Source organism: Hylaeus volcanicus, chromosome 3 (genome assembly GCF_026283585.1).
Source record: "Hylaeus volcanicus isolate JK05 chromosome 3, UHH_iyHylVolc1.0_haploid, whole genome shotgun sequence".
Classification (NCBI taxonomy): Eukaryota; Metazoa; Arthropoda; class Insecta; order Hymenoptera; family Colletidae; genus Hylaeus; species Hylaeus volcanicus.
The window spans coordinates 3,589,533-3,611,885 of NC_071978.1; the positions used below are offsets into that span (position 1 = coordinate 3,589,533).

Genomic DNA, 22,353 nt, shown 5'->3' on the forward strand with positions numbered 1-22,353 from the left:
GAATGTTAGAGTACTCTAAATGAAGGATTACTAGAAATTACGATACCGACTATCTCTATTACAAAAAATATCAACAGGTACATGTTATTAATAGCAATGACAACTTATTTTGATACGTGATCGATACCTCAACACAATGCTCGGAGATTAATGTGTATCGGTATCAACGAGTGTGGGATTGGCTCGAGTCCATCGCTTATCATTCGCGAAGGTTCGCGAACGATGCACCATTTCTCTGATTTAATTTCCTCGTCAAAGCACACGTATCACCGATGACCGATAACTTCGTATCGTACAATGATTTCATTGTAATCGCGATCTGAATTGACGACAACGTCGATAAATCGTATCCGAAGAATCCGTTAATCGTGAATCATAATTATTCCGCGTCGGTCGAGTATCGGATACTCGTTTTCACGTGTCATCGCCGACTTATGCGATCATCCGTCGTAATTTAAGATCCGATGCGTGACTCATTACCAAAGAATTACTTCAATGGTCTGCCGGGACTGCAAACGAAATCCTTGAATCTGTTGCAGCATTACTGGTTATGTACACCGAAAGCAACATTGCTTACGTAACGGGATCGCGTTTCGCGGGAAATGAACAGATCGAAAGATATTTTAAAACTCATTTATTGAACATGACATAAAAATCACGATACATAATAATGGTAAACCGAGTCTATTGTAAGCTTTCAAACTTTAGATATATTATTCATTTATTATCATCGTCGCGTGTAATTATCTTATGTGAATGTCTTATCAAACAGATTTATTATTTTAGACAAGTACGAATAATTAAATTTATGGAATGTGCACCCGCCGTCTCGCTTTTTCGTTACAATTTTTCGCCTTTCGATGAAACTGCGGGTATGCTTGGATACGTCGTACGCATCGTAATTTTTCTACGCCTTCTATCGATCCTTACTTTCTTCGTTTCAATTTCTCCAAAAGCATCGATCGAAGAAAAGCGAGCGACGCGGGTCTTTTTCTTTCTCGACAACGAAAGCCGCTATTCGTACAAAAAAAAAAAAAAAAAAATAAATACACAATATAGGATATCGAAATCTAATCGGGGGATGCTAGAGGCCCGTGGCGGCAGAATAAGAACAGACTGTTGGGGAAAAGGCGACAACAGCCGGTTTTCGAGTCTTTCGACCACGCACGCTACATTTTCACTTAATTCTGGGGGATTTTGGCAGTGACATTCAATCGTCGTGGGTGAGGAGAAAGGCCTCGAGCTAGCAGCGATACGTTGGCGAAATAGAGAGAAAAGTTATTATCTTGATATCAGTTTGGCAACGTGACGCGATTAAGCGACTTTATTATACAGTATAAAATCTTCTAAACAATGAACGAATACAACACGGTACGTGACTCGAGTTTCAAAGATGGGCAAAACTTTGAAGGAAACCAACGTGTAGCGATTTATTTGTGACGTTTACTCGATAGAATACAGTTGTTCATCTTTTAGTCGTTATTAAAAATTTTTATTTCTAAAATTCTTGCCCATCTCCGATCGTAACACACCTCTCCAGTGTGAAACTTGGCACACAGGTGCCACCAATCGACTACATATTTACGAACACTTAGCTCGAGGACTTGGTTAGGTGTCACGCCTTGTCTTCTCAACCACGCGCTAAAAATCAGCTCAAAATGTCCCGAGTGAGGTATAACGAATAATAATAAAGTACTTGAAACAGTAATAGAAAAAATAGTCAAGTCGTCGAATAATAAATATACATATATAATGTGTGTTTAAGTGTGTATACATATAATATATATTTGTATAGCTTTGTAATCGCGCGAACGTTGCGACCGTAGAATGAAAGTGGATCGAGCCGTAAAAGTCCAACTACAATATCGACTGTTTATAAGCTTGTCACGATACGATTAAAAAGTAAAAGTTTACCAGTTCCGCGAACATTTTAAGTAGATAAGGCAAAGAAATCAAGAGTCCCAATCCACGTTTACTCCGCGGTCCGAGGCCGCCGTAATAAATAGATCGTATTATCTCGTCAATCCCTAAACTCTAGTAACACCATTTTTTTTGTTTTCATCAGTACAAATCATCCGACGGAATTTTGAGAATCACCGCGAAGGATCCGGACAAAATTCAGGATCGTCCGCGCGTTCCCAAACTTCAATCCAGCACCACAATGTAACATCCGACCAATAATTCTATTTGTTTCTTCTGTTTCTAAAGCAGTCTTACATGTAACGGCAACGTTTGCGTTATTAAATTCATCGCGCGACATTTTAGCATTATTTTCGTAAGCTCTGTTCTCCTTCTCGTTCTTATCCGATCCTCTTTCTTTCACCGCTTCAACCGCTCCGTCTCTCAAAAAATACGCAGGACACGACCGTCTTGCTTAAAGTTCAAAATCTATTATCGTTGAATTTTTCTCGTCTCGCGTTAAACCTTTATTGCTTCGAGGAAAACACGTTGAATCGGCTTCGACGCTCGCAAAAAGAAAAGAAATGACAATGTCCTATATCATTTTACAATCCGAAGCTTTGTCATCGAGATGCGAATGATTAAAGTTCAAAGTTTGAATTCCAATCAGCCGATCTAATTGCTTATACCTCGATAACGAAACCTGAGATTGCAAAATGGTAAAGGTCTTTTCGAATCCGTTCTTCGTAAGGAATTGATCCCGAACCAAAGCGTTCGTACGAATTTTCGTCGTAACAATATAACATCTCCGCCAACTATACTCCTTCGCTTCTATTTTTTTCTTTTTTTTACAGTTTTCGTTTTGTTTTCTTTGATCGTTGCAAAATAATTCTACCTTATAGCTTACGGTATCACAGAGTTACACGCGGTATCGTTTAGTTGCTCCCACTTCGTAATTTCGTTAAACGACAAGCGAAGGCGCGCGAACAAATTTCTCTCGCTTCGAAAAATGAAAAAAGAAAAACAGTCAAAGCGGACGCAGAAGATGTCGCACAGTGTTAGCTTCTCGTCTAGGACGTATACGTTCTATCTTACGCAAATGACTTAATACTGTCGAATTAAAAAAAAGAAAGGAAACAGTCGATAGATATTCGGGGTGTCATCACGATCGACGAGATCACCCGAGTTCTCCGTATAAAAAAAACAAAAATATTGAAACGTTTACGATCGATAAAGAAACATTTTCACGGAACCAGAGACTCTCTTTGGTTTCGAATTTCTTCGTCGTGCCGCGAACAGATTCTAGAGGAAAACGAAACACGATTTTTCTGTACGTTTTCCCGTAATTGTACGTAAGGTATCTCTGTGATTTCATTCGATGCCTTTGGAAGATGTCGTTCTGCGTCCGAATTTCGACAACACTTCCACCTTCGTCCCCCATGCATCATCTTTTAAAGAGATTGCTCGGCGATACAACGAATAACAGACTTGACCGCTCGTTTCGACGGAAGTAAAATACATTATACTATACAAGAAGTTAACAAATGCTTCGTAATGGCTAATAGAAACAGTAATAATAATCGAATACCTCGGGCGCGGGACAGAGGGAAAGCGCTATGATGCGGCTCGATACATTGCGAAGATCGTATCAAGAAAATATCTCTTTCGCGGCATAAATTGTTACCAAGCGTTTCTCGCCAGCACTTGGACGACGTTCGGAAATTTCGCAAGATATCCGCGTTATCGTATCGACGCGGTCAAAATATCTTGTTTGGCGTAAAGTTCGAATCGTGCCACGCATTTCGCGACATCCTGTACAACAGACGCGAGAACAAAATAAGAAAAGTTTTGAATAAATATTCACGTTTGTAAGTACAATTAATCACGCTTGAACGTTACATGGTTAAAATTATGTTTTTTTTTTTCTTAGGCTTCCATTCTCTCACTAGCTCCATATACCGTGTATATGTGTGTACGCGACAGTGTTGGGCAAAATGTAATCCGATTAGTGACCGACGACTATATTTACCGTCTAATCGATAGTTATAATTAACGAGCAACACAAATAATCAAAAGGAATGCAATCATCGGACGCGATTGACTCGTTAATCCCTTAGCTGCCACGTCCATTATGCATTTTTGAACGCCAACGTCAACGCAAAGAATGTAAATTCGATGCGTACATTTGTTCATCCGTATACAAAACCGAAAGAAAAGAAACATTACGAACTCGTAACGCAGGTTACGCAACGATACACTTAAGCGACATAAAACGGGAAGCCCGTTCGCGCTGCGTTTAATTTTTTTCTTTTTTTTTTTTTACGCAGTTAAGAGGTTAATCATTGATGACGAGAGTTCTTATTTTTTATTGCGATCGAATCGATAAGTTAATAATAAGAAAAGCTAAAGTAATCCTTCGTTGAACGATATTAATCTCCGATTAATCTACTTAATCTTAGCGACGAGCGATCGATGAATGATCGTTATCATTATTATTATCATCACGATTACTTCGATTAATCGATTACAAAGAGTGAATCACAATACGATGATGAATTACTGCCCAACTCTGGTATGCGATTGTAAATATACGCATTCGCGACTCTGTGCATCCCTTCGCAGTTTCTGCGCGCACGCATGCTCGCGCATTCCTTTCAGGAGGCAGCAAGTAATCTTAACGATGAAAACGAGCGTTTCCGGTTGCGTCCGCATGCGAGAAGCTCTTACCGGAACCCCGTTCGCTTCGACGCGAGTCACGCCCCCGTTTCTGCGTGTCCTAATGTTCCAAAAACATATTCATCATGGTTACCAGTTGCGTGAAACACGATTAGAAAAGACGAGACATTTTTCGAATAACGATCGGGGAAACGTTTACGTGAGAACTTGGAACGAGAGGGAGGGGTTACTATAACCGGGCAGCGATACATGTCGCACGAAAACGTAACGGTTAGGATTCGCACGATATTCCCGGCACGATCGGTTCACGCGACTAATCGTTAGTTTCTGGAGAGCGAAAAGCAAAAGTCGCGTAGCAACACTCGTACGAAAGTCTTCGTTAACGCTCTGACGGCCTTCGTTACTTCGATGGGTTCAACTATCGAAATCGTTTATTAGTTTTGTAATTACTGTTTAGGTAACAATTCGACAAGAAGCAAGCAAAGAATAGTAGCTTTTCCGAAGGGAAAAACGTTTGCGAATCTTCGAGAAATATTGGATAGAAAAATTTGGGAAGTCTGAAAGCTTTAACGAGTTGGAAACTCGTGGTCGTCAGAGTGTTAGGATTCTATACGCGCGATAATGTACAACGAAGGAACTTTAGGTACGGGCGCGGAGGTCCTGTTTCGATTTCGCGAACCGTTGCGACTTACGCGTGCCAAATCAACGCGATGTACGTATATACACCTCTGAACGTGCACCCCGGACATCCACGGCGAATATTCCAGTGGTAATTATGTACCTCTTTCGCTGGGTTCTTCCTGGTTCCAGCTCGTTCCCGGCGGTGCTCGCCCTAGTGATCTTCGATCGCGAAGGAGCTCCACGGTCTCGGCTAGAGAGACCCGTTCTCGTTCCCGTTCGTTCATCCGATCGCTCCTTCCCAGAGATTGCTCGCAGCGGCTCTCTCAATCTCTCTCTCACAATTTATCTCTTTCCTCTTGGCGTCATCCTAAACAGATTCTCACAGTTATCCAAGCGCCGATCGCGATTAATCCGACCAAAATCAACGGATTGGGAAGGGAAGATCGCGGCGTGCATCGAATCGGCTGTAATTTTCTCGGTTTGATCTTTCATCGGAAACTAAACGAGCGAAACGATTTCTTCCGGATCATCTTCGGGCGTTGCTCGGTTTGATCTTTCATCGTCTCCCGTGACTATGAATCATCGAACGAAAGAGAGGACCGGGTGTTTGGTTATTTAACGATGCGTTTCTGCGATCGGCGGAGGAGGAACGTAGAAGAGAGCAAGGACGAGTGCAACCTACTGGTCAGGTTGTTCGGCTGCTGGAATCGCCGACACGAACTCTCCCCAGGCCTCCCCTCGCGTCGAGGAGACCGGAGAACTCGAAACGGTTCTCGATCTTCCGAGACGTCCATGGACTCTCATCCCCGGTAGTCGATCATCGCGATCGTCCACCCTGACGTCATTTCTGGCCCCCTGACTCTTGTTTTCGCTGGTGTTTCGCGATAGCGACGATCGTCGAAATCGAGTCTTGACTCGTCACAGGGTCGATCATCGTCGCCTGTGACGGGGACACTGGACTCCCCCATCTTCCTCCTGTTCGTCAGCTGTCGTCTACCATGCCGAAGGCGGCGGATCCGGGCACGATCGTGCCACCGCGTCGGTGCTCGTCTCGGACGCGGTAACGGGTGCGGAGGTGCGTCGGATCTCGATCGGTTTCGAGCCGGGGATCGGTGGCCGGCCCAAAACCCCTTGGCTGTTTCACGACAAGTTCCTCTGGTCCTCCCCGCACTCCTCAGCCTTCCTCAACGACCTCTTCAACTTGTCCACCAACCGATTGTGGAACTTGTTCAAGGAGTTCGAGCTGCCCGTCTTTGGCGGCGACGACCCGGTGCTTTTGCTCGGGCTCTGCAACGAGCTCTGAGACGCCCTCGAGGATGTCCTCGAGAAGTGCCTGGAGGTGAGGGGCACCGAACGGTGCGCCGGCGACGTCAGGAAGTCTGAACCTGGCGACGTCGACAACGACGGACCCTCCGACTTTGAGCATTCCGACACCTGTCAACAGACAACATTTCCACGTTAATTTTCTGGCTATTGCTAACGAACATATCGTTGGAGTTTTGCGAACAAACCGTTAGATTATAATTTGAAAGTTTGATTTTGTGTGGTTTGAGACCCTCGGGTCGATAGCGACCGAAACAGCCGAGTTTTGGGCCAAGTTTTATGACTGGGTCATACCTGAGCGTTTTTTTCTTAAGGCTTAATACCTGCGTAAATATCCAACACATATAAATAGAAGAAATTTCTGTTAATCGATTCGACGTAGTCCGTGACCGACGGCGAGTCTTCGTCATCGGAATCGCGCGGAATACTTGAGAAGTAACGGTCTGACTCACCAGTGTCAAACGCGATAGAAATCCAAAGTTTGCGCGTCGGGTCTTTCGAAACCTTCGTTTTCGTCTTGTTTCTCGATACAGACGCCTCCTTTCAAAACGCGCAAGGACTCGACTACTTTCACTGGGAACCTATACTTCATGTTCGACTCGGCTGCGAAGATTAAACGTCTGCTCGCGCATCGATTACGACTTTCGAATTTTTTTCACGTCTCGCGACCAAATGCTGCATAGTACAGCAACTCTCAGAGAAGTAGATGAAACGATCAAACTTTATTGACATATTCCACGAGTAATCGTAAAGAGAATACGTTATGTAAATATAGTTACATAAACGACACGTCACGATGTTTACGTAATCTGGGTATTCTTGGTATGTTTACAATTTGAGATCATCGAAGCTTGACCCTTTTACGCAGGTGGACTTTTACCAGAAATGAAACGTGAAACATATCGGATGGTTAGACCAGCGATCGGATCGAATCGGTAAGCAACATTCCTCGAGCGAATCTAGCGGAGCGTCGCGGCGCAAGACCTGATTCTCTAGGTAATTCTAGAATCGAACAGCGGTTGCCAAACGACGTGTCCCTTCGCATCAAATAATCAAAGCCACGCGTGTGCACGTGCGCCATGACCGCGGCCACGGTGAATTTCTCGCCACAGATTATACTCGATTGCATAACTGCTCCTCTCTCCCTGCCATCGGATGCAGTCGAATCGAGACACGTGGCCTTGCATCGGATGAAATGAAATGTCTTAGCACCTATTTGCGACAACGGTCAGTCGCATTTCCTGGAAGCAACGATCTCATGATGAAATGAAATGTCTTAGCACCTATTTGCGACAACGGTCAGTCGCGTTTCCTGGAAGCAACGATCTCGTTCGCTTCTCAAGAACCCTGTTTTGTCATCGAACGCAGAAAAAAGTACAGAGTGATAGAAAATGTCCATTCGAAAAGAAGCATTCGAGGAAATGTAGAGGAAACCGAGTTCACAGAGACTGAACCAGTTTTCCCACCCCCGAGGATCTTTCCAAGTTGTCGACCTGCACGATAACGTATATTAGATAGTCACGGGACTTGGAACCGGTCTCTGACAACCTGAAAAACAGGTGAATGAAATTTAAGCTGTGCTGTCCCTCGACTCGGGATGCCTCCGTATTTGATACTCCCTATCGGCTTGCTAATTAGACGTCGCTCTAAAGTCGATAAGAAGCAGCAGTTAAATACAGCGAATAGGGGTGGGGGATGATCCCTCGCAAGTGGAGTCGAAATAGCCTCTCGCGACACAATCGATGGCGCTATGCTTCGAAATTGGACGGAACTGTGAACGAGCATCGCTGTACGAGACACCTAGCACGCGTAATTGAAAGTACAATGCCAGAACAGAGCCAGACCTGCAATTTTCGCGCCCAGCATTGCAGCGATAACTATCTCTCTCGAGCCGGTAGTTATCGATTAACGCGATTTGCAGCTTCACGCAATCTACGATCTCTCTATCTTTCTCTTCTGGTGTGCGAGAAGAGAACACCATCAGCGAGCGCTCCATCACCTTCGACTATATTTCGATTCGAGCAGATTCCATCAGCATTTATAATTACGCGACTATCGATCGACAGTATCATTTTCATGTCCGTCGAAAAATGAAAGGAAACGGTCGAGAAGCGCTCGCGATTTCTTCTTGCTGCTCCCACTTTGCATACCCGTTAGAACCTGTAATAATCCGATGAAAGATCCGATAAGGCTTATCTTCGCGCTCGCTGTTATCATTCGCTACGCTCGTCGAAGCCTTTTTTATTCGCCGTAATGGTTACAGAGATTTACATTTAACAATGCACATCGATAAGATGGTCTACACGCCAGATTGCCGATACGATTTCTCGTTCTTCGCGTCCGACTTCGTAAACTGGTGTCTCCGTTATCGATGACATACGAGATTATGGAACGAACAAGACATCCGATAAGGGTGCCCCGAGCGAGAATTCACGTGAGAAGAGAGATATTACTGCATGACGCATTACGAAATTGAGAATCGAAGTTGTGCAACTGCGCGTCACGCCGGGAAGAGCTATAGATATCAGCTCGATGATATACGCTCCACTGATTACAAACTAGCCTAACAAGGACAGTCAGGGAACCGAGAAATATAGAGTCCACCCAATTCAAAACCATTTTGCGTTAACGCCGAAAGGACAGCAACGTGCTCGTCACTCTGTTGTCTTCGTCAGCGAAATAAGACTGTCAACAAGGATTACCTCACCGAAGACAACGCGGGCAAAATAAACGCTGTGCTCTTTTGTCATCTGTCGTCGAGAGTCGCTTTCGTCGCGTGTAATCATCGAGCCGAGTAAGCGTGAAATTATGGCTAAACGACATTCTTGATCGCATACGGCTCGCTCGAAATATTCGATGCTTAAATTCGCTCGACGAGGCGCGTGGTCCTGAATACCAATCGCTGTTCATCGTTCCCGGTTCAGGGTTTTGACGCGCGTCGAACATTTCTACCGCGTCGAAACCATTTAACTACTAGAATCTGCTCCGAAACCCAGCCTGACGTATGTTTCGAATAAATAAACAACCATAAACCATCAGGAACGCCAGAACGTTCTCAGAAGAGGACGATCACGCGCCAAATTTTCTCAACGAACTGGAAACTCGGCCTACCGAATTACCTACTCTTTTATCGTTGGAGCGATAAGTCGACCAGTAGAACGTAGTTTCCAGCGACGAGCATCGTTTCTCTTTAAAAACTGTGCAACTACACGCGCTCAGCTCACGAGACTAACCGAATCGAAACGTGACTTTGACGCGAGCTTAACCGAGCGAAAGAGTCGTTAACGCGAAACGGTTCTGTTTCCAAACTGCGTTCACCAGGCTGTTTGGCATTGGCTCAAAATTTACACAAAAAATAGTACTAAATTTGATGAAATTACATTCCAACCTGGATTGATAATCGAACTCGGTAAAGCATATTTAACGAGTCTAGCAGTAAACGTGACACTATCAATCGCTGAAGGCAATCGATTAAACTAATTATACGCTAATGAGCTACCGAGTAATTGGAGATCGTTCAAGGAATGATTAATAGCGTCACGACCAGAACAGTATCCGCTAGATAAGCTTCAGCGATGACTTCAACTAAGAACTTCTACATGAAACGCTATTCTCCGTGCAACGAAAGTATTATTTATTTTACAAAGCAAAAATTTCCTTTTAAAATACCTGGCGCTATCCACCTAAGTCTCGGTGCTGTCAAATAGCGCGCGAACTCGTGTTTTCTTTTTTTTCCATTGATCGAGATCACTCACCTTCCTGCTGCGACAGGTCTGAGGATTGGAGCACTCCGAGGATCGTCGGTTGCGATTTGTCTTGTAAATGTCCCACTCGTTTTTCACCACGGGCATCATAAACGCCATCTCGGTAGCCGGCACTCGTTAGCGCGCACTCTCTTCCTCTTTATTCCTCTGGAAGGAACGTCCCGTTTCTCACGGTCTGTGCCACCAGTCGCCGTCTCTCTCCCACCGTTTCTCCGGAAACTTCGAATTGAACGAGCTCTGCACCCTCGACAGGCTTATCCCAGCGGGCGATCGGCGACCACTCGGCGCTGCTTCACTGGACCCGGGACCGTCTTTGGCGGCAAAAGTGGAAAAGGGAATTCCTCGTTTCAGGGCAGAAATTCGCGCAGGATCTTCTGCTGATTCGACTCGGAATCGGATCGATCGTTCCGGAGCGTCAGCGTTCAGGCTCGGTTCAGCTGGTACTAGCGGATCGGCAGAGTGTTGTTGGTCCCGGTGCTGTGTCGACTGGAAAACTGCATACACGTCGTGTTGATTTCACGGGTAGCTCTCGGCGTGCGTTGCCTTTTCAACGAGGTTCGAATACACGCGCGTCCGGTCTGGGCAGCTGTCTGCTACGGAATGAGCACGCCGGCGGCCGTGTGGTTAGGTGTAAAAGCTCGACTCGGTGGGGACGAGAGGACCAGCTTATTGGTCCGTCCTGAGGCGGGACTCCTACGTCACGGGTTACCATTGATTTTCCAATGTTGATACACACGACGGCATGACGTCTCGGGATTGATTTTCTGGCGAGGGTTCCTGCTGGATCTCACGTACCCGCGTAACACCCTTCTGGTACGTCAGCGTTCCAAGTGGCGCTGCGTTCCCACAAAAGGATATCGCCGTCGGTGAGGAACTCCTTCTTGATCCATCGCGACCTGTCCTCGACTCTTTGACTGCCCAGTGCGATAGGCCCAAGGTCGTCCGGTAAATTGCTAACCGTCGAAACGTTTCCAGAGCTGTGCGTTTCGTCGACGCCTTGTATTTGCGAGAGGTTAAACGAGTAATGCGAGCAACTATTTCGAATGGCAACATTTGCCTATGATTGGGTTTTCGTCATGTGATGCCATCGTTAAGATATCGGTAACGACGTTCAACGGATGATAGTGATGCGTATCGCTTAAATGGAAGTCTTATGACGTAAACCGTAAAGAAATATTACTGTATTCGCGGTAACGATTTACGAGCCTATTCGCGATACTGACCTTTTACGTTATCTTCTTTGACGCACGGCCTTGAAATTGAAAAATAATCGCGTGCTCTGTTTCGAGTGCGCATGGAATTGAATGTTGGCGCCTAGCGTTATTATCTTCCGTTGCTATTTTACCGACGAACGTTACGGAATGCTCGCATCGACGGCCAGTACTATACCGATGGTCGAATAAATTTAAAGTAATAATAATAAAGTCGATAAGTTACCGCGAGAGTTTAGAAAATAAATAGCGATTTGTTTGATATTCTTGATAACTGAGAATGCGTGTCAGTTGGTCTTCTAAAACTAGCGACTTGAACGTTTCCAGGAAGTAAGCAACTGCAAGTTTTCGTAAAAAGTAAATTTATTCTGTTTTGCAAAGGTACACGATGTCTTTTGTTAAGTAAACGCAACACGCTACTCGTCGAGCAGTTGAAATAAATAGCTGGCTCGTAACATAGTCGGAAAGCTTGCCGTTTCTGCTCTGTCTATAAAAGATAACTTTGCGCTTTATCTCGTGACAACTTTTCTCTAACTGTACATAGTTTCGTTCGTGCTACGGACATCAAAGGAACTGTAAAGCTTGGCTTAACGTTAACGTAATCGTTCGGCTACTTAAACAACGCGCAGCTTTTTAGCATCGTGCTTAAGTACTTCTAATCTCAATTAACGCATTCGTGACATTCGATTTATAAATCTCGAACGTACGTATAGGCGATTCGTATAAACTTGTACTTGTAATTGCATTACCGTGAGCGGACATTCGGAAGCTCTTTATTTCGCTTGCTATTTCAACTGAAGTCCTCTGCTTTCTAAGGAACGCGCAAACTACGGTAAAATAGTTCATCCGCGTCTGTTAGAACAGTGCTTCTCAGCCCATTTTGTTACATTAAGTTCCTTTCCAATTGGAGTCACTTCAGAAATTTATTCCGAATTTTCCCACGTCTATTGGGAAGCACCGTGTTAGATAAGTGAGTAAGTGTCGTACGAAATATAATCTCCTCTCGTGTTTCGTTGTTTTTTCGCGTGTTGCGATTGAATTTTCTAATGTTACTTTGGATACTAGAGATGAGTATACTATAAAATCAAATCGTGCTTCAAGCTGAATCAATTACCATTGCGTTGTACAAATTGTTTACTCGGCGTCTGTTGCTCGAATAATGTTCTACCATCTCTGTTTACAATTTATCGTCGTAGGAGCATCGGTTCTGTAAACTAGGAAAACTTCGAAGCGTATTTAAAACGTACGTTTACGCTAGCTCGTATTGCACTATTATTCGCTTAGGAAGGTTTGAATTTCTCGTAATCGTTAACGAGATGCTTCGCGAAGGCGTTTGTTGTGTTGATCTCTCGAACGTAAAAACTAGATCGTATCTTTGGCACAATTAAGAGGTATTTGCACTTCTGTCTTCCGAAACATCTCTTCGATTCGCTTGGCTCGATGGCTCCTCTTATTATGTAGTTAGAGCACCGGATTACAAAAAATTGAGACGGATTCGTTTACGGCCAACAGGCTGTTTCTGTACACTCGTGTCATTCCAGTCTCTACAGATTCGCAAATATATCTATACCGTCTACGCACGGTGTACGATTACGACTTACACGCTAATAGATACTTTATTAATACCTTGTCTTTTGCGCAGACGCGACAATCACACTGATCACAAACATTGAAAATATTCTAGCTCCGAATCTTACATCTCGGACACCGCTGAATATCCGACTCGGCAATTTTACCCTAGATCGAATAATTCGTTTCTTTTATATTCGAATACTTGAATTCCTTACATATAAAATGGGTAAAAGATAAAACAATATCGTAAGAACAAAGGACTCATCTTCGGTGATTTCACGAACAACAAGAATACATCCTTTGTCCTTACAGTTATAATAATGACTTGTATTGAGCACAAAAGTAAAACTACACGCCTCGAAAATAGCACAGATGGATATTCGTCGCTGTCTATACGTTTCTCCCTTCTGTCTAAATGCCCTATATATGTACTACGTACTTTGTAGTTTTATCTCTCGACTTACCTTACTTACGTAAGAATTAAATTACCACGAACATCGATGGAACGATAGGATTTATAGAACAACAACGAATTTATACCCACGATTATGCGTCATATCCGCATACGCAACAAAACAAATAATATTCGAGCGACTATTCCTTCTGTCAAAGAAAGATTAAATACTTAAAATATCCAAAACAGCAGAAATATAACAATACCTTTTTATACGCATTAATTCAACACATTTTCCTTCGACGAACAACTGAGATCGCTGTTACGAACGTCTCGCCGGCTTCGAATAAATAAACAGGTAAATAAGTTAACAAATGAGTAAATAGTAAACACGCGAGTCGCTGAAGAAAAGACTGGATATTCTACAACCAAATGTTTGTACAGGAGAGAAATGTTTCAGTTTCGCGACTTGAAGTTGCAGTTGTTGTAAAGATGAATCCTCTGATGGTCCCGCAGGTGATGTCGATGCTTGAACCGCTTCTTGCACCACGCGCATTGAAATCTCGGCCCGACGCCGCACTCGAGGCGCAAGTGCCTCGTCAGGTTGCACTTGTGTGTGTAAGTGCGGCCGCATTTCGGGCACAAAAATGGCGGCCCGTCTTCCAAATCCTTCAGCGCTTTCCAGACTGTAACATTGTTCCAAACGATCAGTAAAGCGTTCGTTTCTCCAACGACGAGAACGAAAAAGGAAGGCGGAGAAGGAAGAAGCATGGTTTCGTTTACTGCAACGTAATAATTAACAACGAAAACATAGGACCACAACCTCGAGGAACTTGCATCGGGCCATGCTGTTGAGAAAACAAAAAAAAAGTGTACTTTTCTACACGACAAATCAAATTTTAACGGTTGCGTTCGGCGGTTGTTCGCTTCGAATAGTCCTCTAGGTCGATCGTTCACGTTCCTACGTGCAATTGTCAATAGCGATGGGTAAAACATTTTCTACGTAAAGAAAATTGTACAAGAAGCATGTTATACGAATTACCAAAGACATGCTGCGCTGTACGTGTCGATGATACTCGGATCTACGGTACAAGAAGATGGCTTTCCTATTGTAAATCGATCAAGAGTTGTTTTAGGTATTGCGAGGTTTCGTAAATTAGAAAATATTTATTTCCAATGTCTTACAATCGCATATATCTGTTTATACTTAATATAAATTCACGCACGCGCACGTATGCGCTTCTTTTCGTAACGGTTTCCTCTCAGACTTCTTGCACTGGCACTATACTTCTTTGATCCGTTCAACGTAAGAATTGTACACAAAACGAGGATTCATCGGTCTAACTTTCGACGTAGAACGTCCATTAACATACTCTGAGGCGTAAAATATAAAAACGTAATCGTATTACGATTATTCTTTCTCGCGATCTTACTGAACACGTAATAACAATGGCAGCGAGTCAGTCTTTGTACGGTAACAAAACAATAAATTACTTTCGAGATCTCTGTTTTCAGTTCATAAAATAAAAAGGAAATTTGAACGTAAGAACAACATTGCACTAACAATAAGTATTTGGAAGCAAACGATTTGTGTTAATCGTCGTCGGGTATCTTACGTAACGAGTACTATAAGTACTGCACCATGCGTTTAGCATCTTTTTTCGATGCGTTGAATGTACTTTAAATACGTCCGCTAAACTCTAACGTAAATTTAAACGTAAATTTAACGTTGCACTCTCGCGCAAAAATAAACTTACACTTCGAGCCTAAACTGGTACGGAATGTATGGAAAACAAAAACTTAAACAAACAGCGAGTCGACGGTAATAACAAAATGTTTTTGTTGGACTTTTAGCCCTCTATTTCATTCGTACGAATATGTTTTAAGCTAAATAGCTTCACAAATAAATATCGTGCGAAAATCTTGTAAACATTTTTTGAGCAAACTCTACGAGACTTTGCTGGGTTCCCAGTGGGGCACGTAGCGGAATAGACAGTTAACGATGAGCTTGCCGTACTCAAAATTGTAAGTACTTACAAGGTTCGATTGACAATTTCGTGGGATCGTATGATACAAAACAACAGTATCATGTTAGCGACGAAATCAAAGCCCACGCTGATGACTGCGTTCCTATTCTAACTGTTAAAGTTAATTTCTTTGGAAGGCATCACGCAAAAAATTGGAAAAGGATTATACGATCGGAATTTCGTAGAACCCGCTATGGTAAACATTCTTAGCAATAGATAATACTTAAATAAATTATCTTCTATTGCACAGTGGAAGCAACTAGTTTGAATGTTGCTCGAGAGCTCTTAACCCTGGAATGCCGCTCTAAAGTCCTGTAGACTCCAGTCTATCTTCTCGTAGTTTATCTGTACATTTCATAAAGAATGCCATAGCGGACTTGTAACGTCTGCTACACCTCGCACAAGCCTACACATTGTTTAGAGAAAGCTAATGATTCTAAACGATGCGAATATACAAATATCGATAAGTTGCTTAAAAATGAAGCGTGGTATTCCAGGGTTAACTATGCGTACTGACTGATGAATCGAGACAATCGTTGTCTTTGTACTATATACAAGCACGTGTGCGACGTATCTAATTTAAAAATGTCACCGTGCACAAATACATCGATATCCGGATCGCACAGTAATTCCTCGTTTAATGGTACAAAATCGAGCCCATCAGGTGCCCTTAATCGAGGTTCAAATTTCTTAAATATTTTAAATTGCAATCTTATAGTCTATTACAAAATGTGATACCATTTCAAGTATTCCTAACGCAGGTGCGATCATTAAGCGAAGGAATTACTGCATCAGCCGTGGAAACAAATTATCGCTAACTATATATATGTATACATATATATGTAGATCGCCTATCCCCTCAAGACTTTTGGTGCGTTCTCATGTGCAAGATCAAGTTGTGCTTGTGTTTCGATTTCTTGTGGCACACGGGGCACTCGAACCGCGGCTCGACCCCGCACTCGAACTTGATATGCCTATTTAACGAATGGAGTCTTACGTAAGCGTTTCCGCACCGCGGGCACGAGTACTCCGACGAGTCGCGAGCGCCAAACGCCGTGTGATTCCCCGAAGCCTCGTTCAATATCTTCTCGGACGTCTTCTCCGAGACGACCGGCTTGTTCGGCCAGCTCTCCGAGTCCTGTTCCACGACTGGGCTCTTGTTCTGGGCGGTCGCGTTCTCCGCCATCTGATTCTCCGCTACCATTCTCAGGTACAGTGTTCGGTACTGATAGTACCAGTTGATCGCTGCACCTGGCGAGTAGCTCCGGTCTAGAAAACAGATAAGAGGATCAGTACCGTTTCGAGCGGCTCTCCTGCACGCTTCCAATGAGTCTGTGTCTGTGACGATGGTTGATGACAAGAACGTGGACTTACACAAAGCACAAATCAAGGTACACTTAACCGTTTACCATGAAAGCAATCACACGGATGACAGAACCGCCAACTTTCGTTCTCCAAGTGTTCAGGTTCTCTGCTCGCATCGTAAGCGAATACTCGAGTAATTCGCGGTCTGACAGGTGAAAGAAACGACTTGGTTAAGGAAGGAGGCTACTCGTATCGAATGATGTACAGCGGAAACCTGGCGGGGGTATCCGAAGTCGATTCGTTCACTTGTCGGACGGGAAAGCTAATCGAGAGCGATAGTATTTGGACCCTTTGGTTTGTGTTAGATTCCTCGTCGCTTCGGAGGGTGCATGTTAATTGAACGTGAGATGCGTGAGGTCTGTTTCTCTTTGGAATTGAAGGGGTGAGTTGCACCACGCGAAAGAGTTATGATTAAATTACCGCGGTAACGTTAACATGATCGCAACCACCATTTAGCTGGAATCCACCATAGATCGTGTTACATCGATAACTGGATTGTAACCAATACTTCATTCATCGAAATTTGAAAAATAAGAATCTAACATAAACGATCTGCTACGATAAACTACGTGACCCATGGTAGCGAATGTGTCAAGTGTGAAGTATAGCTCGTATAAGCACCACAGGGTTTTCGTTAATTCCATTTTATTCCATAAAAAGAACAGCGAGGTTTTCGATCTGGATACAATGTGTTCGGCAAATGTATCGATAACAATAATTCGATAGGAATGAAACGTTATGACGCCAAGTCGTGATTTATTAATTACCTAATAACAGAAACTAGAGAAAATAGAATCGATACTGTTCGAAAATACAACGATGATCGCGCTTTACAGTTATTGTATCCGCGGTTAGCGAGTGTCGTAGAGTCTCAGGTATCGGTACTTATATATACGTACAAATCAATTATAAACTTCGCATTTACAGTTTTCGTTACATCAACAAGTTTCGTTCGACCGTGCTCCCGATATCATCGTTCACAGACGCGAAAGAAAGTCTTTAATTCGAAGTCTGGATATAGCAGATAACGTATTATACATCAGGAAATTGTCTGCAAACGTTACAATCGCTGCTTAAGAAGAAACGGTCGAAGAACCGTAGCGAGTATTTTAGTCTAATCTCAAGGAACATTTCTGGTACTTCTCTTAGTTGATAATTCTTTAACGATCGTCGCGATAAAAAATGTTGCAAAAGCGAAACGTTTCGTCTTCAACGGAGCTTGGGCAATTTGTGTCGTCCCTGGTAGTGCTCGTTCAATTTGTACTGGTGATAGAATTTTTTCGGGCACAGCGTGCAACAGAATTTTTTTTCCTTGTTACCACACTCGACCCTTTGATGCCTCAGCAAGCTGTCCCTCCACTTGTATCTCCTCCCGCAACCGAAACAAATGTTCAGCAGGATCCCGTCGCTGCTGCGCGATGGTTCCGCGTCCTGCTGGTGTTGCGGAGCGCTCGAGTAAGATTGAAATCCAGACGACATGCCATAAGACAGCTGCAACATGGAGAACGAATCTGAAATTTAAAGAAACAAACGCACCGTTTAAGAACTGTTCACGAAACTCTCTGCGCGTGAATGGAAACAGTGGAAAGATTTTAACAGAGGCTGGAAAGAAATGCGATACGGTGATTCCTCGTTTCAAGATCGAAAATCGAGACCATCGGTTGCCTCGGATCAAGAGTTGATAGAGGAACATTCTTCCAAATAATTTCTGTCTTATCGAATTATAAAATTAAGTATCTTTTCTATCGTCGTGGAGGTTCTGGAACGCTTTGAATAACATTATTTTATACCAGACGACAGTTTGAATTAATCCAACTACTTTGGAGTTTGCATCGGAAGTTCAGTTGCATTGGAGATTCAGTTTCTCCAATCCCTATGCCTTTAGTTCTACCTTGAGACGAGGAATTACCGTATACAAATCAAGTACCGTCAAAGTATAAACTTTTATTTCTTGTTCGATTTTACACAGTCAAAGGTCAAACATTTCAGGTAATAATAATGTGTTATAAAATATCGAAACGATTTTATTGAACGAAAAAAATTGAAACAAAGACTAAATAAAAAAGAAAAGTTAGCGAATCGTACAGTTCGTTTCAAAGTTTATGTCAAATGAAGAAGAAACGGAAAGAAATCGATTTTATAGTTTTCTGTGATTAAGTAGGTAGTGATGATCTAATTCGTAGCGTCGATTGTAACGTTTCCCGCACTCATTGCAGAGATGTCGTTTCTTGTTTTTTCCGCATTCGATGGACTGATGTCTTCTTAAATTGCTACTGTACTTGTAACCCTTTCCGCACTCGCATCGATAGACTTCCACTGGCTGGAGATGCGACAAGATTTCGCGTGACGCAGCTTGATCCATCACGTACCATTGCTCTCCTGAAAAACGAAGTCTCGTGACTAATCGCAAGGCGAAACTCGAGCACGCAAACGATTACACTTCATCGATCGATGGTCACTTTTTGGTTCCGTCGATTACGATCAAGAAAGCCTTAAAAATATCAGACAATACAAGGAAGCTCAAGGAAGACAGGTTCACTCCAAATTATTTAACAACAAATAATTATTAAGTTCAAACAGCTTTTCACATCGATCGAATATATTTTTGAAAAATAAAATCAATTATTTTACACGGAAATAACATTTAGTTCTACGTGAACTATGAGTCTTGCTTAAGTTTATACGGCGTATCGAGTTCGCACAGAGTGAATCGCGTAACTTGTCCACCGGTATTAATTCTGTTGTTAAGGAACTGAACGAAATGTGTCGTTAAGAATTACACGGTTCAGAAGACGATTAAGAAAGTTTTTCGAAAATTTGTTAGCGCTACGGAGAAGAGATTCACACGCCATGGCGTACGACAATGTGATTTCGTAGTTCGTATCGGTATCTGAACTTCCTGTGGCACACGTGACACGAAAATTGCTTCTCCTTGTTGCCGCAGTCGACTCTTATGTGCCTCTTCAGGCTGTCCAACCACTTGTACCTCTTTCCACAAGCGGTGCAAACGTGCGAAGCTTGGAAATCCCCTATGCTTCGAGTACTCTTCTCCAGCATCCACAACGCGTTGTACACTCCCGTTTCCTCGCCACCTGCGGGAAAAGCGCAAAGCGGTAACGATCATGGAACGTTGGAAGTCGATACTTATTGCGACGACACGAAATAGTCTACAGGGACGGTCGAAAATGTGCGAAGCATCCTTAATTCAGATATCCAATACTTTATTCCTTCAGGATTTAATGGACGTACGCGCAGGTACAAATATTTGAAAAGTTCAAACAAGAGCTATAAACTGATTCAACGTTCAACATTGCAGCGATATAATATACTATTTTGCACATGTATTATTGTTGAATTTGGTGATTTGAACTGGTATATTTGATGTAAATTTAGCCAAGCACCGAGTAAACGCGGTTACTTCTCTGGGGGTGATTTGACGGTTTCTTCCCGACTAAAAATACAAGGAAAGAGTCGTTGGGACCTTCCTGGAAGTGCAATGAAATTAAACAGTGCCGTTGGGGATATAGTTTCGGAGGTATAACGCTAGGCACGTCGCCTCGCGTACACGCAAAGGGAAACCCTCGAAATACTTGCTATTATTTTTCTTCAACAATTATGAGTAAATATTAACCCAGATATTTAAACCCTTACGATAGTTGACCCTTTGCAATCGAAGTGTACGAAATGTTTCGAAGATTTGATTTTTAAGAATAGAGACTAATTCTCGACTCGACACCTAACTCGGATCAGTATCAACAATCGTAAAGGGTTAAACGTTCGATCCAAAAACTCTCTTGGATAAATTTACTTTCTCCTGCCACGCAAAGTCAACAAATAAACTTCTCGTCATTTCGGAGCACCAAAGTTCGCCAGAGGGAAAGCGAATCAGAGATCCCTTTACGAGCTGGTGGTAGCGGTCTCTTTGTCCACGCAGACGAGCCTTTGGTGCCTCCTCAAGGTGTCCAACCTCTTGTAACCCTTGCCGCACTGATTGCAGTAAAACTTCTGCCTGTGAAGCCACTCGACTTCTTCTTGCAGCTTCTCCAGAGAAGCGTCGCACTTCGCCTGATGTCGTTTCAGGCTGTCCATTCGCGTGTAAGCTCTGCCGCATCCGTCGCAACGGAACTGCTGATTGGACTTGACGTTTTTCTGCGTCACGCTAGTCTCCGCGGAGTTCAGGATGGACGAGTCGCACAGTAAGTAACTCATCGGCAGCTGCCCGTGAAACGAGACCTCGCACGCCTCCGCGTTGTCCTCTTGGCCCTTCTCGCCCTCTCTCATAGCCTCCATATTCGCGCCTGTAAAGACGCGTTTCTCTGTTAAAAGTGAAAAAAGGAAGTCCAGCGGAGGATCCGCGTGCAAAATTATGCGTTACGAAGTTCAGCCAACAGCGAGGAAGCATGCATCTTTTCGACGTAGCCGAGTTACCTTACGTTCATCTTGTTTTCCGAGGGAAATCTTGTTAGAAGTTTGGGATCGCGATTACAGTCTGTCTAATAAGACGAGACCAGCGTAATTCGATAACTACTCGTCGCTACGCTTCGAAAATTATTGTACGGATTCGTTTGAAGCTTAGCTGCTCGTTATGATTCGCAATGTTGCAACGATGCGAAAGTATTCGTAGCACTTGTTCACACATCAATTTTGAATACGTGACATTTTTTATTTTACATCATTGTGTTGTAAAATACACTAAAAGTCCAATTACTTTGGAGCTAAACTTTGAATGGTCACGCTTTTGTTAGACAGACTGCATCTCAGAACGAATAAAAGAGATTAGAAAACATCGTTTCGAGAGTGGTTTTATTCAATTACGTTCGTTCGAAGAAATTGCGTTATTGCGATCCGATGAAATCATCCTTAGTTTGCACGCTCAAGTATAATACATTTGCAACATATGCTCTGCAAGCCATATATTTATCGCCCGATGAAGATTAAGGTACACTTAGAATGATGAAAAGTTAAAGATCTCCTTACAAAGTTCATTACGAAAATTATTACAGGAGATCGATACACTGGGCCCGCGATTAATTCTCTGATACAAATTTCGCGATTTACAAAAGTAGCAAGATTTCACACGCGGGAATCGGACGATCTTTTTAATGAAAAAAGGTAACTATATACATAACCCAAGAAACCGAATCTTGAATGAATCCTACAAAGGAGAGGAAAGAGTCCAAGTCTCTTCTCTGCTCGTGACGATCGTTGCCTACGAGCTTATTGCGTGTCCGACTCCGAGAAAAGAATCGAGTGCACCGATTTCACGTGGTCGTTCAGAAAGGCCAGCTTCGCGAATTTTTTGCCGCAGAAACGGCAATACATTCTGTCACCCTTGACCTTGCAATAGCTTTTCTCGTGTCTTCGAAGACTGTCGGGCCGAGAAAAGCTTTTGCCGCACTCCTCGCAGACGACGCTCTTCGACGATTTCCTCCTCTCCTCCGATTTCGGCGAGTAATTGCTGGCTACGTATTGGTAAAGAGACTGTGGCAACTCGTACTTGA

At 43.3% G+C, this 22,353-nt stretch overlaps 3 protein-coding genes across 5 annotated transcripts; all 3 read right to left on the reverse strand.

The window, feature by feature from the left end:
* Positions 1–619: 619 nt before the first annotated feature.
* On the reverse strand, positions 620–10,904 carry LOC128874001 (uncharacterized). Of its 3 annotated transcripts, none has more exons than XR_008456544.1 (3): positions 10,275–10,904; positions 5,879–6,630; positions 620–5,563 (listed from the first exon to the last, which is right to left on the reverse strand). XR_008456544.1 is itself a non-coding variant. In XM_054118194.1 (2 exons), exons 1-2 carry the CDS (start codon positions 10,380–10,382, stop codon positions 6,337–6,339), a joined length of 402 nt encoding a protein of 133 aa, XP_053974169.1. In that variant the 5' UTR covers positions 10,383–10,904; the 3' UTR covers positions 620–6,336. The 3 variants fall into 3 exon arrangements, 1 of the variants encoding a protein (XP_053974169.1); XR_008456543.1 differs by having other exon boundaries at positions 620–4,675; positions 5,357–6,630; XM_054118194.1 differs by having other exon boundaries at positions 620–6,630.
* A 941-nt stretch (positions 10,905–11,845) lies between these two features.
* On the reverse strand, positions 11,846–19,909 carry LOC128873495 (zinc finger protein 425-like). The gene is made up of 4 exons (XM_054117101.1): positions 19,712–19,909; positions 18,117–18,343; positions 16,485–16,756; positions 11,846–14,146 (listed from the first exon to the last, which is right to left on the reverse strand). Exons 1-4 carry the CDS (start codon positions 19,907–19,909, stop codon positions 13,917–13,919), a joined length of 927 nt encoding a protein of 308 aa, XP_053973076.1. The 3' UTR covers positions 11,846–13,916.
* A 147-nt stretch (positions 19,910–20,056) lies between these two features.
* LOC128874002 (gastrula zinc finger protein 5-1-like) lies at positions 20,057–22,322 on the reverse strand. Its single transcript, XM_054118195.1, has 2 exons — positions 22,190–22,322; positions 20,057–21,150 (listed from the first exon to the last, which is right to left on the reverse strand). The coding sequence occupies exon 2, from the start codon at positions 21,140–21,142 to the stop codon at positions 20,750–20,752; it is 393 nt and encodes a 130-aa protein (XP_053974170.1). The 5' UTR covers positions 21,143–21,150; positions 22,190–22,322; the 3' UTR covers positions 20,057–20,749.
* Positions 22,323–22,353: the final 31 nt, after the last annotated feature.

Coding starts and splice junctions, on each gene's coding strand:
- LOC128874001 (XM_054118194.1), bottom strand. CDS start 10,382: ATGGCGTTTATGATGCCCGTGGTGAAAAACGAGTGGGACATTTACAAG. Junction 6,631..10,274: donor AGACCTGTCGCAGCAGGAAG/GTGAGTGATCTC, acceptor GTCTGTTGACAG/GTGTCGGAATGCTCAAAGTC.
- LOC128873495 (XM_054117101.1), bottom strand. CDS start 19,909: ATGCTGGAGAAGAGTACTCGAAGCATAGGGGATTTCCAAGCTTCGCAC. Junction 18,344..19,711: donor AACTACGAAATCACATTGTC/GTACGCCATGGC, acceptor TCCATGTTGCAG/CTGTCTTATGGCATGTCGTC. Junction 14,147..16,484: donor CGCGGTGCGGAAACGCTTAC/GTAAGACTCCAT, acceptor ACAATGTTACAG/TCTGGAAAGCGCTGAAGGAT.
- LOC128874002 (XM_054118195.1), bottom strand. CDS start 21,142: ATGGAGGCTATGAGAGAGGGCGAGAAGGGCCAAGAGGACAACGCGGAG.